This window comes from Saccopteryx leptura, chromosome 5, assembly GCF_036850995.1.
Source record: "Saccopteryx leptura isolate mSacLep1 chromosome 5, mSacLep1_pri_phased_curated, whole genome shotgun sequence".
NCBI classification, from domain to species: Eukaryota; Metazoa; Chordata; class Mammalia; order Chiroptera; family Emballonuridae; genus Saccopteryx; species Saccopteryx leptura.
Genome location: NC_089507.1, coordinates 213,997,324 through 214,014,432, shown reverse-complemented (window position 1 = coordinate 214,014,432; position 17,109 = coordinate 213,997,324). Strand labels below are relative to the sequence as shown.

Below are 17,109 nucleotides of genomic sequence, written 5' to 3'. Positions count from 1 at the left end.
GGGGCTGGTCGTGGAAGCACAGGGCCGGGGGAGGCAGAAAAGCTTAGACACCACCTCTAAGCGCTGAGAAATCGAAAGCAGAAGCTCATCTCCTCAGACTCAGGGCTGAGAAGACACACAGGTCCGGCCGTGGGGGTCAGGGAAAGACTGGTTTCTACCTGAGATACCTGGAACAGCTTGTTGGTAATGATGAGATCAGAGTAAGGTTTCAAAGAATAGCTCATTCATTCATTCATTCATCCTTTTTTTTTTTTTTTTAAACACAGATTTATGGAGCATTTGCTGTCTTCTGGTCAGTCCATACAAACAGCTTGAGCAAAGGCCCTGGGGCAGGCGGGGGCAAGCCACCCCAGAGAAACACCGAGTCGGCAGCAGTGGTCTTAGGTGGCGATGAGGGTGGTTGGTGGGGGATCCACATGACAATGACTTCTCATTGCCTCAGAGACCGTACGCCTGGCCCACCAAGGAGGCCCCCGCTCTGCTAAAAAAGGAGAACTCTGTGATACGGTGTCCAGAAAACAAGCTTGGGCATAAGATAGAACAAGATTAAAAATCCGAATCTACCGTAGACTAGCTCTATGAACTCGGGCTAAAATATTTTACACTTGAGTCACAGTTTCCTCATCTGTAAAATGGGACTAATAATAGTGTTGATATCCTAGGGATGCTAAGAGGGTTGCACAAGCGTTTGTGGAAACTACCTGTCGATAATAGCGAACACCACTATTATTTCATATGGGGAAACTGAGTCTTAGAAAGGACATCAGAGTGGCCAGTGTCAAACAGCGAGACTGGGCAGAGCCCCATGAGAACTCAAGGATTCCTGAACTGAGGCCAAGGAACCCCCTCCCTGACCTCCACGCTCAGCAGACAAAGTGGCTTCCTGGTCACTCGTGTCTCCAGACCTCCCTCACTCATGACACAGATGAGGAGACCATCTCAAAGCAAGACACAGAGGGAATGAGAGACAAGCACTGTCTCCCCACGTTCTCCATGATCTCCACGTTCTCTGCACCTCTGCATCTGGTGATGTCCGTGATGTACAGTATAAAATACAATATTGACACATCCGGCTTGAGTGAGTCCTTACCTCCTGATCCCTGGGGGCCTCCTGTAGGGAATGTTTGCTTTGGAATTTGTGGGATGGATGGGGTGAGATGGATGGCTCCTCATCAGTTTCCCAGCTGTCAATCATTCAGTGCCACGTCTCCCTGGTTGTGGGGTCACTCGCTATATATGAAGTCAGCCCCAATGCAGAACCCAGCAGGAATCAACTGACGGAGACCCAGAGCTCCTCCACTGTCCCCTGCAGAAATCCAGGTGAGCGCAACGCAACAACCCTCTCAAACCTGCCTTTTTATCAGACACCACGCCAGACTGAAGCTTTTCGTGAGTATTGCCCAGTGACAAATTGGTGCTGGCTCTAGCACAGAACACGAGAAACAGCGGCTTCAGTGCTGACTAGATGCCCGGAGGGAGAAGGATACACTGGCATAGGGTGTCCGCCAGCTTTCTCCTCTGCTACCCCTGGGTTGTGGCTTTCATGCTCATGCTGACAAAATAGCTGCTGAGCTACAGCCATCGTGTCTGGCATCTGATTAAGAAAAAGCAGGAGAAGAAAAGAAAAGCTGGGTCAGCCCACTTTAAATAACTGTTTAGGAAGACCCAGCCTATGAAGGTTGGGGAGAGAAGCCTTCTGTTAGGTCTGTTTCTGCTCTCAAAAATGAAAGAGTTCTTTAAAGGGAGAGGGAAGGGTGGGCAGGTGCCCTCAGCTCTCCACGCTTCTATTTTCTGCTCTTTAAAATAAATGTAGATACTCGTCTCATAGATCAGGGCTGTTGCAATGATTTATTGTAGACCCCTCTCTCTGGGCATCCAAAAATGCCCCTTGGCCGCCCTGTCCTTCCTCGGCTCTGTTAGTGTGTACGTTTCCCTAAAGGCACTGTCAGAACCAGGGAGGGATGAAGAGAACCATTGACTAGCAAGTCCAAAATGAGCTTCCATTTAGTGGCCCTGGGTTAAGCAATTTTTCAAAATGCTTGTTGAATCCTCACAGTAACTTTATTTATTGAGATACAGGGTAAAGTACACACAACTTAAAGGCAGGAATGCTGGGTGCTCTCCACTAAGTATGGGTGTCTCAGGGAAAGCATAACCCTGCTCTGAGCCTCAGTTTCCCATCTGTAAATGGAAGTGAAATTGGGATAGGTAGGAATACGTACAGAGGAGTCCCTGGTTTTGCCCCACCCCCAAACCCTTCAGCTGCATAGAGAATCTCAGACTGACCCTGACACTGACTCGACTTACCTGGGGCCTCCAAGGCACATCCCAAGTGCTGAAGGAATCAGGTCCTCTTCTCATCCTTGGTGGGCTGCCTGCCCTGTTGTCTGCTCAGTGCTGGAATATCTGAATTCCCCGTGGGTCTGTTAGACTGTGTAATTAATAATATTTCTTAGATTTCAGTCCATTTGCCCTTTTATCTTAGCATGCCTTGTTATTCTTTTATTGGATGCTGGACATCATGATGAGAAATTGTAGAAGCTTTGAATGATGTTTTCTTGTTCCAAAGAACAGGTTTACATGAGTTTTCTGGCCACCCCAGATTCACGCTCTGGGGACACCCTCTCAGAGGATGACCCCCACAACCTACGCTCTCTGCTCTGCCCTCCCCCAGGTGCCTGACCCAAGATGCTGAGGATCTCCGGCCTCTTCCTGCTCCTCTGCGGGCTGCTTGCTCCATCCACTGCTCAGGACCGCCAAGGTGAGACTGTCCTCTCTTGAGTCATGCCTGGCCCTGTCAGACCCATAGGTCCCTCCTAGAAATCCAAGCCATGAGCCAATGCTGGTTAAGTTTTGACTAGCGTTGTGCCCAGCACACAGTTAACACCAATAATTGTTAGCTATTCTGATCATCACTACATAACTGTATTAAAATTCTTCCCACAATCCCCCTCTTTCTTGTCTCTGTGCCCTGCTCCATCTGCTAAGACCCGCCATCCAAGACCCCAGCCCTACCTGGACCGGCCATGCCAGCTTCCCCCCCACTCACTCCCCTCCGGCCACCGCGGCCTCCGAAGCACATGAAACATTCCCCAGAACCTTTGCAGGCGCTGTTCCCTCTGCTTAAAACAGCCTTCCCCTAACGATCCACAGGGCGCCCTCCCTTCCTCAGGTCTGGGCTAAGACGTCAATTTTGCAGAAAGACCTTCCTCGACCTGAACTAGTGCCCTCCGCCCGCCCTCTGGGTGCTCAGCCTGCCCGTGCTCTTCCCTCCTCCGCAGAACGCGCCCCTCGGAATGCACCGCTATAGCCGCAGTGCTTAGAACATTGACACCTCTTTCCAGGCCCCTTGGCAAACAGCTTCTGCCCAGAGACTCTCTTGGTGACACCCCATCACCCCACACCCCATCTTCACCCCTTTGGCACGGCTCCTGCACATAGGAGACCCCCATAAATATCTGCTAAACGACTGTGTCTAGAACCTGGGGCGCCGGCACGCAGGCCAGGGAGACCTGATGAATGAGAAGTAAACGTGCCTCGTGTGGGACGTGTTGAGGTCAAGGTTGTGTCCGGGAATTTGGGGCATCTGACCGTCAAATTGGGTTTTGAGGCCCAGGTTTCTTTCTCAACTCTAACCCAACGACCCCCAGGCGCGGACGGTCCCTCCAGCCCGGAGACCTCTGACCTAAAAGGATCATTGAAGGAGTTCCTCAGCAACAAAATAAGATCCGTGAGGTTGAGTACGACGTTAACAAGCGGACAGAGATATTCGTGAGTGCTCTCTCATCACTCTGCCCCAGGCCCAGGCGGTCCTGGTTCTGTGGGGGTGTTAGAGCTCCCCCCACATTGCCTGACACTGCAGAGGCCTTCCCTAACAGTCCCTCCAGCTCAGATGGCCAGACAGCCACAGGTTGGGAGAAATTCCCATTGGGGCGGAGGCAGCGGCTGAGCAGCAGGGAAGACAGGGAGGGGCTCAGGCTCTTTGTTGGGGAAAGGATGGCTGCCCGTCAGCTGGGTCAGCCCCTCGGGTCTCTTCCCCTCCCTGCGCCTCTGTGAAAGGGAGGAATCCCAGAGGACTGCTGTGAGTAATAAATGAGATAACACGTGTAAAGTGCTGACACAGCTCCCTGCGCTCAGTACGCCCCCAATCAGCTGTAACAAGAACAGCAACCTCAACAGAGCTAATGTGGTGATTTTAATCCGTGCTCTCTGAACACCAGAACACGGACATCCAAGACTCAAGGGCTGACTCCCACCTTCACCCCGACCGCCATCTAGTCATTCCCCAACACGGTTGGCTTAGCTAATGACATCCATATGCTCCGGCCCTAAACCTTGATGTGGACCGTGGCTCCCCTCTTCCTCTCACACCCACATTCATGCGTCCGGGAAACCCTGTCTGTCCACCTTCAAAACACACCCAGGCCTCAGACAGCTTTCTCCACCGTCTCTGGTCATAGCCACACCACCCCTTTACGGAGTGACGCAGAGCCCCTTGCTTCTTCTTTAACCATATTCTTCCTCCACTCTGTTCCACTGGGATTTGCACCTCTTTGAATTTCCAACTATTCTATTGGCTCTCAGAACCAAGCCCAAGATCCTTACAATTGGACCACAAGGTTCCATGCCATCTGGCCCAACCAATTACCTCTCTCATCTGTTCTCCTACTATTCTCCCCAACCCACTGCCCACCAGCCACACTGAGCTTATTCTGTTCCTTAAACATGCCAGCCAAGTTTCAGCCTCAGGGCCTTTGCACTTACTCTGTCTTCTCCTTGGACCCATCTTTCCCTAACCAGCCTCATGACTTACTTGTACCTTCACTTGCTCCATCACTCTGTCCAAAGTCACTGCCTATGAGAAGCCTTCCCTGACTACCCTGTCTAAAATTCTACTCTTCCCTATGTCACTCTTTATCACCTGTTTTTCCACAGAAACTACCAGCTGACACATCCATAGGCATCAATTTACTGGGTTTCTCATTTTACACATACACACTCTTCCCAAGCATGTGCTGTCTGTGGCTTTACGTCTTTTACTTATTATTTATTCACTCATTATTCCAGTGTGCTTGATACTGGCCAAAGGGCTGGACATGGTCATTCTAAGGTGCATTTAAACAAGCTTCTACTTGACCAGGCGGTGTTGCAGTGGATAGAGTGTTGGACTGGGATGAGGATGACCCAGGTTCGAGACCTCGAGGTCTCCAGCTTGAGCACGGGCTCGTCTGGTTTGAGCAAAGCTCACCAGCTTGGACACAAGGTCGCTGGCTCGAACAAGGGGTTACTCGGTCTGCTGAAGGTCCGCCATCAAGGCACATATGAGAGAGCAATCAATGAACAACTAAGGTGTTGCAACAAAAAACTGATGATTGATGCTTCTCATCTCTCTCTGTTCCTGTCTGTCTGTCCCTATCTATCCCTCACTCTGACTCTATCTCTGTCCCTGTATTAAAAAAATTAAAAATAAATAAATAAATAAAACAAGCACATCTTTTTGCTGTGTTCCCAGTGCTTATCGCATAGTAGCTGTGCGATAAATCACGTGGCTACTGAGGGAGTAACCGGCCTTGCATACACTCAGCTTCTGCCCTGCCGGAGACCTGCTTTGCACAACGTCCGGTCACCAGCCTCTGGGGCCACAACCTTCCCTTGTTTTGCTATCTCTTCACCCAGGTACCATGTGAGAGATATACGCATCCCATACCTCAGCGTCGAGAACTCCGAGGATGACAAGAACGCCAAATTACAGATAGCACCAGAATTTACCATATCGGTGAGGTAAGTAACAGCTACAGGTGTCGTGCACGGCTCTACCCACTTTGGCGCAGGTGCACGGGGTACAGGAAGCAACCATAACTCACAGGCGCCCGGGGCCATCTCAGCAAGACTTGCTGTGTGGCTGGAGCAGCGCCTACCCTCCCCGGGCCAGCGTGACTCTGCGTGGAGAGTCAGGAGTCCACAGGACACTTGACTGCTTCCAATCTGGGGCACCTCTAGCAAGAACAGGGGGTGTTCTACAGGTTTTCTTTCCCTGCTTCACTCAGAAAGCCCCGTCTTTTATTTGTTCGAAAATGAGAATTTTGACATCAGCTCTGATTGAGTATGACTTAAGCACAGAATCTGCTCTAGACCCCAACGCTCCGTGGCCCCAATGCTTAGAGATGCTGAGAGATTGCCCACAGGCGTGTTTTGTCTGGTCTGCAGAATGTACATTCAGAGAGGACAGACAGACTTCCTTCAGTTTATCACTGACTTGCCTCTCCCCTCGAAACCAACCCCTGGTCTATTCATTCATTCATTTCCACGTCAAGCCTGAATCTCATGGCAATGGGGTTGGGGACCTCTGCAACAGTACTTTCCATTGTCACAGTCTGTCACTTTTGATAAGCCGCGACACTGAGCATCAACTGTCCCCTGAGCCAGACGTAGTAGGTATTAGTCGTATACACTGAAGGCTGACGTCCCTGGCTTAGCCGCTTGCTGGGTGCATGACTTGGAAATATTCATTCCTATTCTCCAATATTGAATCACCTCTTTTGAAAAATGAGGGAATTATCTCAACAGGGTTCTTTGGAGGGCCCTATGCATACATGGGGAATCTTCATTCTAGAAGAGAATGAGGGTGCCATGATCTCTGAGGTTCTGAACCTTAACTCTTCCCTCCCACAGGATCCGGAGGTATCCGTCCATCAACTTTCGCGTGCGGGCAGTAATAGCAGTCGATCTGCAAGTGGACACCTCAGAAAATGGCATAAAACGAATTACCTTTACAAATTGTAGGCTCTTACCCGGAAGCCTAGAGGTTGTACCTGAAAATAAGTGAGTTCTCCGCCTTCCTCTCTTTGAGTGCAGCTGGTTATGATGAAGCTCACAGTGAAGCTTCACCTGACGATGTCACCCACAAAACTAGACCTTCCAAAGTTACCCGTTTGTGTATACAGGGATGTGCATCTTAGAAATAGAACTTCATGTTCACTTAAAAATAATTTGCTTGTTATAAAGATAATAAGCTCAATGAAGTGGAAAATAGGTTCATTGAATGGCTGTGAGAACAAAGAAAGCAGGCTTGCTTCAGGATGTGTTGACACTAGGTTATTTCTGATTTTTTTATTTACTTATTTTTTTTTGCTCTTATAAACAATTCTAAATCTTTTGGTATAGGAGCGTTTTCCAAAAATAGAAATTACTTCCTTATTGTAGGTTCTAAAATTATATCAAAAGTATTAGCAGTTCTGCAACTGTAAGCTGTTAAGGTACATAATAATTTTGAGCATTCCAAATCACTTACCGGTTTACCTCACCAATGGAACTGAATTCAGTGACATGATTCTAGCAGGCACCAGTCAGTTTCATCACATGCTCAACCAGTATGAATTATTCCCATTTTCACACATTTTCTGAAGGAAATCTTACAGATGCCATTGTTTTCATTTTTTTAAACTTTCAGTAGAGCTAGAATGTCATCACATCATTCTCTTTTTTAAGTCTGTGATGTTATCTCCGCAGAGTAACTATCTTCAGAAGTCTGCCCTTTTATTAACAAGAGTGTTAGTGCTTTCTCTGAAATTGATAAATCTTATTTACAATCTTCATTTTTAAGATTTAAAAAAAAATTTAGGCTGACCTCTACAATGAACTGAATCCAACATCATTGCCAATCTATTTTATACCCTGTCTATCTAATTCATGAATTCTTAAGTTTGCTCCATCTCCCTGTTGCTCACTGTTTCAGGAAAGAGCAGGTGTAGAATCCTTCCTGAGCCCTTCCTGGTCTGGTAATGTCCTCCTGTCATCTTCAGACACACTGAAAACCAGGCCAGAGAAGGCATCCTTGACCCACAGTCACCTTCCCCAGGGAAAACTCTGTTGACTATGGCTCTCATGTCTTCTGACAAACTATAGAAATGATTCCTGAAAGTATAGTCTTCACATGTCTTCTGATATGTTGAAGAACATGAGTCCTTCCTTTGTGGGAAATCTGAGAGCTTAGGCTGGAAGAGGTAGATCAACTGAGTTATGTGCAAGCTTTTTATACAATAAAGACACAAACCCTTTGCCTGGAACTTAGATTAACTCTGATCTATCAAGGACTGGGGAAGACTTCAGGACCCCAAAGACCACTTTACACGGCTACTTCCTGCTTCTTTCTTATCTCCCCCAACTGAAGAAGGACATGATACTCTCCCTTTCCATGAAGGCATGACCATGGGGCTGGGGAGATAAGTTCTAGCAGAGCATTAGCTCATCAGAGAAATGATCATGTGTGCAGGAAAGAAGGAAGTCAGAGCTGACTAGAGCAGCCTGGATAAAGCCAGCGGTCTGGACTTAGAAGGGTGGTCAAAGCTGAAGAAGTCATTGCAGAAGACAAGCAAAAGAGCACAGAGAGGGGAGGGAGGAGGACCAGTGATGGGGGCACAGGGTGCTTTGAACTATAAAATCAATTTAAAGGAACTATTAGGAGGTAGATGGGAGCAAAGGGCTGAGGCTGGGTCATAGAGCTCTGTGCACACAAGCGGTAAAGGGTAAACTCTAAGCAGTTTGGGGTCAACTGAGAAAAGAAGCAACATAAAGAAGGAAGAAGAGCATAGGTGAAATTAATCTATTCTACAACCTCTTTCATTCCTCATTTAGAGAACCCTCGGCGCCGAGATCTATTGCTAAAGAGGTGGAGGGCCACATGAATTACACCTTCCAAAAGGACTTGGCTGAAAGAGTAAGTATGTGAACCCAGATTACCTACTCAGGTTTGAGTCTTGAGTCGGGGTTTGGTGGGTTGGGTTTTCTTAATTAAACTGGAAGGAGATCTTTCAAGAAGGAATCAGCCTCTGTGAGACTGGACGTCAGCTAACGAGCCCATCCAAGACTCGGTTTCCCTAGCTGTAAAATAAGTATAAGCAAGTATAAAATGAACAGCTAACATTCACTAAAGCACACAGGCGTGGTGCTAAGCATCTTATGTGAATTTGCTTGTCTCCTTCTCCAAACAGTCTCATCATACTCTAGGTAGTAATACTGTCCCCATTTCCCAGTGTTTCCCCCAGATTAAAGAAGAATTTCTGGAGGGTGGGTCAGAGGCTTACCCAAGTGACGAAAATGCCAAATGGCCCAGCTGACATGGGACCCCAGGGCAGTCTGCTCCCCAATCCTGTCTTTCTTGCTTGTTCCCTAGGATGGCCTGTCTTAGAAGAAGGACTTGCCCAAATGACCCTGTGCAGGCTTCATGAGCGGAGTCCTCCCCCTGACTCGTGTATTTCCTTGTCTTGCAGATGTGTTCCTTCCTTAACACATGGTTCCACCACATGAGACCCCGCCTGACTAATGAACAGATTGGTAAGTAAGGCCAGAGGGAAGGGGCGGGAGTACATTCAGACTCCCCCCACCCCTTTACCCTTCCATCTCACCGTCATCCCTTCCCTCATCCTGACACTGCACCTGCACTGAAAACCCCTTCCTGCCCACACAGGAAGTAGGGTCTGTAACAGCCGCAATCCTAACAAACTCAGCTCCCGTTTCTGGGTAGTGGGGGGGGGGTGGGGGGTGGCCTGTGCGCCTGCCCAGGCATAAACCCTCTGCAGCCCTACTACGAGCTAAGTACATGCGGGTTTCCATTCTCTTCTGGTCCTCAAAGCCTAAGAAGCTGAGATATAAACAGAGGCTTCCCTGGGGTGTGTGTGTGTGGAAGAAAAGCTGTCCAAGATGCCCTTGAATCTCTCCTCTTAAAATGTACGATGCTGCGTTAGGAGGAGAATATTGGTCTGGTGTCAGCCCAGGAAAGCACTGTCTCCTTCAGCCGTCCCTACCGCCCAGTACCCAAAGTTTCTACGTCTGCCAGACCCCCAGCGAGTCGTGCAAGGTGGAATCTCCACAGTTCAGCCCCCAGCAGGAATCTGAGAACCAATAGTGTTGCTGGGTTACAAAGACTCATATTTCATTCATTGAATTTTCACTAATCTTATCACGGGCTAGATGCTGGAGTTTTTAACGCTCCTTTTAATGATTCTCCCAGCAAAAAATTTTCTGGCCTTGGCTCACATACCTCCATTGACAGTGAGCTCACTGCTTATGAGGTGGGAAGCTTGAGGCAGGTCATCCAGATGAGTGTTGAAGCTCTCAGAGCTTGGTGCCCAGCCTCACTCAGAGCACATGGGACTGGGTGACTGGGCCAACACCCTCGCTCTGCCCATCACGGCTGCAACTCTGGAGAGGGCTCCTGGTAAACAGGGACTCTGGCTGATACAGGGCCAACCTCCTCCACTGTCTCGTTTTAGGGTGGCAGCTCTTAGGCGATTAGCTTGGGAGGGAGAAGTTGTTCCTGGTTCATGGGTGAGGAAACCGAGGTGCAGAACTGTCAGTGAAATGATCGGAGGCAGCTGGTGACAAAAAAAAAAGCCTTCTGCCTTCGGTCTCCAAGCCTCTGGCCCATTCTTGACTTGGCTCTGTCCCCAGATCCAGCAGGGGAAACTCCCTTGCCTCTCTCATCCTTCTTCGCCCCCATGATCTAAGGTGTCTGTCTTGTGTTCTAGATCGTTTCCTGCAGCCGGGCATATACGTCTAGATATCCTCACAGCACAGGAGCTGCATTGGTACCAATCAGGTGAGAGACTAGAGACATATTTTCCATACATTTAGTGATCTTGGGTGTTAGGGTCATTGTATATGTTTCATTCCTCCTTTCATTCATAAAATTTCAGTGAAGCATCTACAATGTGCTAGTTCTAGGGATACAACCATGAGCAACACAAAGACTCTTCTCCCCTGGAGCTCGTATCCTCGTTGTGCATACCCACAGTGAACTAGGAGTTAAATGCTGGGTCAACTCCATTTTGTAAGGTGGTGGGAATGATGAAGGTAACAACACAGAAGGACGTGAGACACAGCATGACTGGAGTGGCGGAGGAGAAAGGCAAAGGAGCATGTGTAGTGGAGTCCTGAAGGATAAGGTAGAAGACATTATCCCAAGACCCAGGAAAACAACATCACAGACAGGAGAACAAGCATGTGCAAAAGCCCTGAGGCAGGAGTGAGCTTTCCTTGTAGGTGCGAAGAAAGAAGCACAGTGTGGCTGGAGGGTGGAAGGGCTTCCTTATAAAAAGTAGTTTCATAAGGAGGATATCTGGTGAAGAAAAGAAAGAGGGGTCTCTGTAAAAGGAGATGTGATTATTCACTTAGCACGTATTGATTTGAAACTGTATTCTGCACTGAATACAGTCTACTCGAGTGACCCCACCTCAGGTCCCTCCAGAAAAAGGGCACACCTGCCACTCTGGTCCCTGCTTCGTTTTCCTTCATGACACATCCATTAGCATCTGACCTCCTACTATGTTATTAGTTATTTCTTCTCCTTCCCCAAATAGAATGCAGACTTCACAAAGGCAAGGACTTTATTCTATTTCCTGATGTATCCCAGGTGCCAGGATTACAAAGATGAACCACACCCTGCCCCTGCCCTCAAGAGCACCCTGTCTAGTAAGGGATAGGCAAATAAATGGGCTATTTTATGTGCAGCAGAATGTTCTGTTTGAGGTTCTATGGACGTAGAGAGGCAAGACTCAGAAGCTCTGCCAGAAGACTTGCAGGAGGGCTTCCAAGAGGAGGAAGGATTTAAACTGAATGTTGAAGAGTGATTAGAAGTTTCTTTGTGGGGAAATGCATTAAAGGCAGAGGACACAGCATGTGCGAACATACAGAAGTAGGAAAGGACCTGGTGCTCTAGACAACGGGGTGAAGCTCTGTGTGATTGGTCACCGGCATCATGGGGGATGGAGACATGCTTCTCTTAGCAGTAAGGATAAGCTTACATGTGATTTCTGAGGACAAAGTTGCATGTGATGAACTGAGCTACCAGGAAGGTTTAGTCCATGACAGGGAACATGAAACACTGAATGGCTGATACCATAGTTGAAACTATGTCGTTGGGTTGATTATAGTCTAGTTATGTACTACTCTAAATTAATTAATGCTATGCAATGAAAAATATAATGGGACACATGTAATTTGGGGACTTTCAGTAATAAAATTTTAACTGAGAAAATGCAGATTTATTAATTTTAGTAATATATTTTGCTTACTCAATATAACCAAAGTGTTAGCATGTCAATGTATCATCAATGTAAAAGTTATTAAGAAATCCTTTGCATCCTACATTTTGCGCCAAGTCTTTGATATCTGGAGTGTATTTTGTACTTACAGCACATTTCCATGTGGACTAGGTGCATTTCAAGTGCTCAATATTCACATGTTGCTGGTGGCGGCCACATTGGACACGGCAGCTCTAGCAAAGCTAATTATGGCTAGTTTCAAAAAACCTTGAAAGACCTAGAGCATTTTATATTATGCCCCCAATACATCTAGGCTGCCATCTATCATGGAAGTCCCACAGACATATTTATCCTGCCTAGAAAGTGTTTTATAACTGTGAATGGATTGCCAATATTAAAATAATATGTAATATTAAAATGTCTTTTGATGAACCAGGGCATTTGGCAACATTTTGCAGACTTGTGCCACGATGTAGGCCAAGGTAAGAGGCAAGGTCCATCTTGGCGGAGGAGAAGGAAACTAAGGAACAGTGAGGAATTGTTCTCCAGGAAGAGGGAGTGGAGGGGTGTCCAGGAGAAATACGGTTCAGCACCACGAACAGTGGACAGCGGTACCGGTGCGATTCAGAACTGGGCAGAGGAAAGGCGCTGTGCTCTGCCTTATAACCTCCTTTAAAAGGGTGTATAATGTTGACGAGTATCTTGATTATTTCACACAGGTCCTGCTTGCCGGCCTCCTCTCTGAAATGCCCTCCACACTCCAAGCCACCAGCTACATAAAATTTCATGTTAATTGCTGCCTCCTGGATCCGTCCCATAGATCCCCTTCTTTTCTGGGTATGAGGGTGTTTTTCTGTAAACCCATCTGCTGACTCCATCTTCCCACAATAAATTTTTTGAATCTCTGCACTGTGGACTGTTCTGCTTCCATAGCGCCCTGTAGGCAGAGACACAAAAGCCACAAACGGTGGCGAGTCCGGTAAGGGTGACCTACTGAAAGATGGGGGAGGGTGCCTGGGTTAACCTAGCCTCAGAAATGCCTGAACACTCTGGCCTGGAGTTTTCCTTGAGTGAAAGAACAAGGTCACATGTAACCTGCTCCACCAGGTCATAGCACTGGGCATGCATCACAGCTCTCCTGCTTGTTGGGAATGTACACAGGGGACTAGACCTCAGCAGGTCCTGACGTCATGAGTAATTTGTATGAGTAGGTGACCTGGATGTATTTGACCTTGTAAAGGAAACTTACACATTGCTTTCATTTACATACACACAATGCCCTTTGAATTCCACACCACTCATTCTGACACTCAAACACAGTGATTTTTACCCTTTTTACATTTGAGGATTAGTAAAAATAAGAGAATTATATTGGGGAAGACTAAGGCAGAAATCACCCTGAGCATAGGTGAAGTCAATTAAGATCATTGGGTCTCTAATCATCGTGCAACATCAGGGTGGTTAGCTCTTTCGCGGACCCGCACACTATTTCTGGCTGTGTGGTCAATTAGTAATAGATTCCAGCCTGAGCAGGCAGTGATGCGGTAGGTAAAGCATCAGACTGGGACTCAGAGGACCCAGATTCAAAGCCTTGAGGTCACCAGCTTGAGTGCAGGCTCACCAGCTTGAGTGTGGGGTTGTTGGCTTGAATGTGGGGTCATAGACATGACCCTATGATCCCTGGCTTGAAGTCCAGTGTCACTGGCTTGAGCCTGGGGTCACTCGCTCTGCTATAGCCCTCCCAGTCAGGACACATATGAGAATGAAATCAATGAACAACTATGGTGCCACAACAAAGAATTGATGCTTCTCATCTCTCTCCCTTTATGCCTGTCTCTATTTGTCCATCTCTTGTCTTTCTCTCTCTGTTTCTCTCTCTCTCTCTCTCTCTCTCTCTCTCTCTCTCTCTCACACACACACACACACACACACACACACACACACACACACAGTCCAAGCCAAGCACTTAGACTGCCCCCTGAGCGCTCTGCCGAGTTAACTGGTATCACCATTCTTGTTGCAGTTATGTGGTCCTTGTGCACCTTGTGCCACAAAATTGCCCAGAAGTTTATTCCTGGGTCCCTCCTCCAGAGATTCTGACTCAGTTGCTGGTGTGGCCCAGGAATCTGTATTTTTGCAAGCACCACCCACATCCCCCTGAGATACTGCAGGGCTTCCCGGAACTTCATCTTTCCCTCGGTTCCCTTCCTCCAGCACAGGCCACCCCAGGACCCAGAAGAGGTGACTTCGTCAGCCTTTGTCAAACTCAACATTGCATTCAGAAAGGGACCCCACTCTGCCCCCATCCTAACCCCAATTTTTTAAGGACGTTTGTCTTTTGTTGTTATTGTTTAGAGTTTCATGAAGAGAAGCTGCAAAGGAATGAGGTAGCAACAACACTGCAAGTGGAGGACCCCAATCTCTCCAGGATTGAGGTGCCTTGGAGAGATCAGCTATTCAATTTATTTAACAGAAACATGACATCATGCATAAGAAACTAAAAAACAGAATACGTGGTACAATTTTATTATTTAGTTTTGCAAAACTGATTACATTGCTCTTGCCCTTTCTGAGACATAACACCACACCACCTGCTGTCTGATTCCTGACCTGCAGAAAGCTCCAGCAGGACCTTCCCTGACGCGACTGCTGTCAGTCACGTATGCTTGGTCTCAACCTTCACTTCCTCAGGATGGGACCAGAAAGTCATTCGGTGCTTTGGCTTTTCTCCAACAGTCTTTGGGTGAAAGTTCCAGCCTGTATTCTTCTATGATTGTTACACACACACACACACACACACACACACACACACACACACACACACACACACACACAGACTGGGATAGATGAGTGACTAAATGAATAATGAACCCTCTTCCTCAGAAGATTGATGCCCAAAAGAATGGACTAAAGCAGCCCGCCGCAGACCTGACTTAACCGGGTGCAGAAATCCACACTTTATGCTCCCCACCCATTCTGCCGCCCCCTGGAGATTGAGAACCTCTGCTTGTGGCTGGGGACCTGGAGCTGCCTTAAAGCCCGGGTAGGATGCTGAAGCAGTCGGGTCACCCCCAACGACGATGGCTACCTGCGGGCGCTGGTCTGCAAAAGCCTGCACAGCCTTCGGTTTGGCCCCGGGGATCAGCTGCAGCCTCCTGGGCACCATGGCCGGGAGCCGCGGGGTCTACAGGGCAGAGGGGCAGCGAGAGACTTCTCACCCAATAGCTCCAGCCACACCCATCTTTCTCTCCCCTCCACCGCCGAGCCCTTCCCCACCTCAGGGCCTTCGTCCTTGCCGTTCCCTCTGTCGGGCACACCCTTCCTCTGAATACACCCAAGGCCAACTTCTCCTCCCCTCCTGGCTCAGCTCAAGTGTCCCTTCTCAGAAACGTTCCCCGGCCTTTGTCTGGAGTGGCCACCCTGCTAGTTCCAGCTTTTCCCCGGAATACGGTTTGTAATGATCTATTTCCTCTGGCTCTGACTGTCTCATCGGACTACAAGCTACTGGACACACAGGATGTTAGAGCCAAGCACGGGGGCTGGCACGGAGCAGGCCCACAGGGAATAATAGTTGAAAATACATTTTTATTTGAATCAATCTTCTGGAAACCACTTACCCAGGAGAACTGGAGTTCTAACCTGTGTCTATGGGCACGCCTCCGGAGGACCATGGGAAGGAAGCCTGCTGCTGTGAGCAACATTTTTTGACTTAGTCCATATTTTTTCTGAACAGACAAACCCAATTTTTCTACACATTGTTTTTATAAACACTCCTCCCCAAACAAAAGAAGCCTGTTCTAAGGAAAGTTACTGGAATAGTAAAGGAGATTGCTGAGGGGTGTGTTTTGGGGTCTGGCATCTCCATCTTCACGCAGAGCAGGCTTAGCCCAGTGAATGGGGCCACCCACGCCAATGTCAGCGCCACGGTCCTCGTGAGTAGCGCTGTAGATGCTGCTCAGGAGGGGCGTTGCTCAATCCTCCAGTGCTCTTTCTGGGCAGGGAGGGCACCCGGCTAAGGGGGTAGCCTTTTCCTGAAATGTCTGCTCAAACTCCATCTCGTTAGGGAGGTCTTGTCTCCCGTTCCCCCCCTGTCTATTGGCCAGGCCTCCTTGGCTGTGCCCTCCCACTGCCCCCAATCTGAGCCACACTTCCTAACAGATGCTCCTGGACACGACCTTGAAGACCGTCAGTCTGCGTGGCTATGTGAGCGCCATGAGGACCAGGCACCTGTCTGCCTGCTCTCCTCTGGATCCCTGCAGCCCATGGGGCCTGGCCCTTGCTCAACCCTCATGACTTGAGCTGCTTTGTTCATTTTTTGGATGAAGGAGAGCAAAGCCCACCCTCTGCTCAGACCTCCTTCTGCAAGCTGCCCCCAGGCTCTGCATGGGCGGCTCAGCCTCCAGTTATAACTCTTCCCACTTGAAAAGACGCTCCCTGGGTGACGCCTTGAAGCTCTGTGCATGTCCAGTGTCCCAGGCGCCGTCTCTGGGTTCTCCGCACTTGGTGTCATTCACTCCTCCAGCTCCCCGGCTTACAGGGGAGGAAGCAGAGGCTCAGAGCGGGGAAGGCGAGGACAAGAACGGCAGCCATCACAGCAACGTGGATGGCAAGCTTGGCTCGAGTGTGGTTCCCTGTTAACCTCACCACAGCCCCGAACTCTGCACTGAGATGGAGCTCCTTGCAGAGAGCTGGAAGCTGAGTCTGCAAGAGAGAGCAAGCCGGGGTCTGCATCCTGGTCTGTGTGACTCAGGAACCCACACTTTTGATGGCGAATGATAGTAAATCACACTGGCTATCCGTCCAGGGCATCCCCGTGAGCGGTGCCTTCCTGAGACCCTGTCAGGCCCCAGGCTCTGAAAGTCTACACCCTCCACACCGTCATTGCTCTAGACTTGGGGGCCCTCGGAACCACACCTTGTGACGGGGTGGAAAGGACGGCCCGCCACCCCACATTCAGCCCTCCAGAAAGCCAAGGACAACAGATTTGTTTCTCCCAACAGTGGCCACTCGGCTCCAACTTTCTTGACCAAAAAAAAACAACAAAAAAATCCCTATGGGTCATACATGA

The 17,109-nt window shown here is 48.7% G+C and overlaps 1 protein-coding gene across 1 annotated transcript; it reads left to right on the top strand.

Moving 5' to 3' along the window:
- Positions 1-1,197: 1,197 nt before the first annotated feature.
- LOC136405095 (latherin-like) lies at positions 1,198-12,946 on the top strand. Its single transcript, XM_066384077.1, has 9 exons — positions 1,198-1,320; positions 2,675-2,761; positions 3,651-3,771; positions 5,677-5,781; positions 6,673-6,822; positions 8,635-8,716; positions 9,270-9,333; positions 10,527-10,597; positions 12,761-12,946. Exons 2-8 carry the CDS (start codon positions 2,689-2,691, stop codon positions 10,556-10,558), a joined length of 627 nt encoding a protein of 208 aa, XP_066240174.1. The 5' UTR covers positions 1,198-1,320; positions 2,675-2,688; the 3' UTR covers positions 10,559-10,597; positions 12,761-12,946.
- Positions 12,947-17,109: the final 4,163 nt, after the last annotated feature.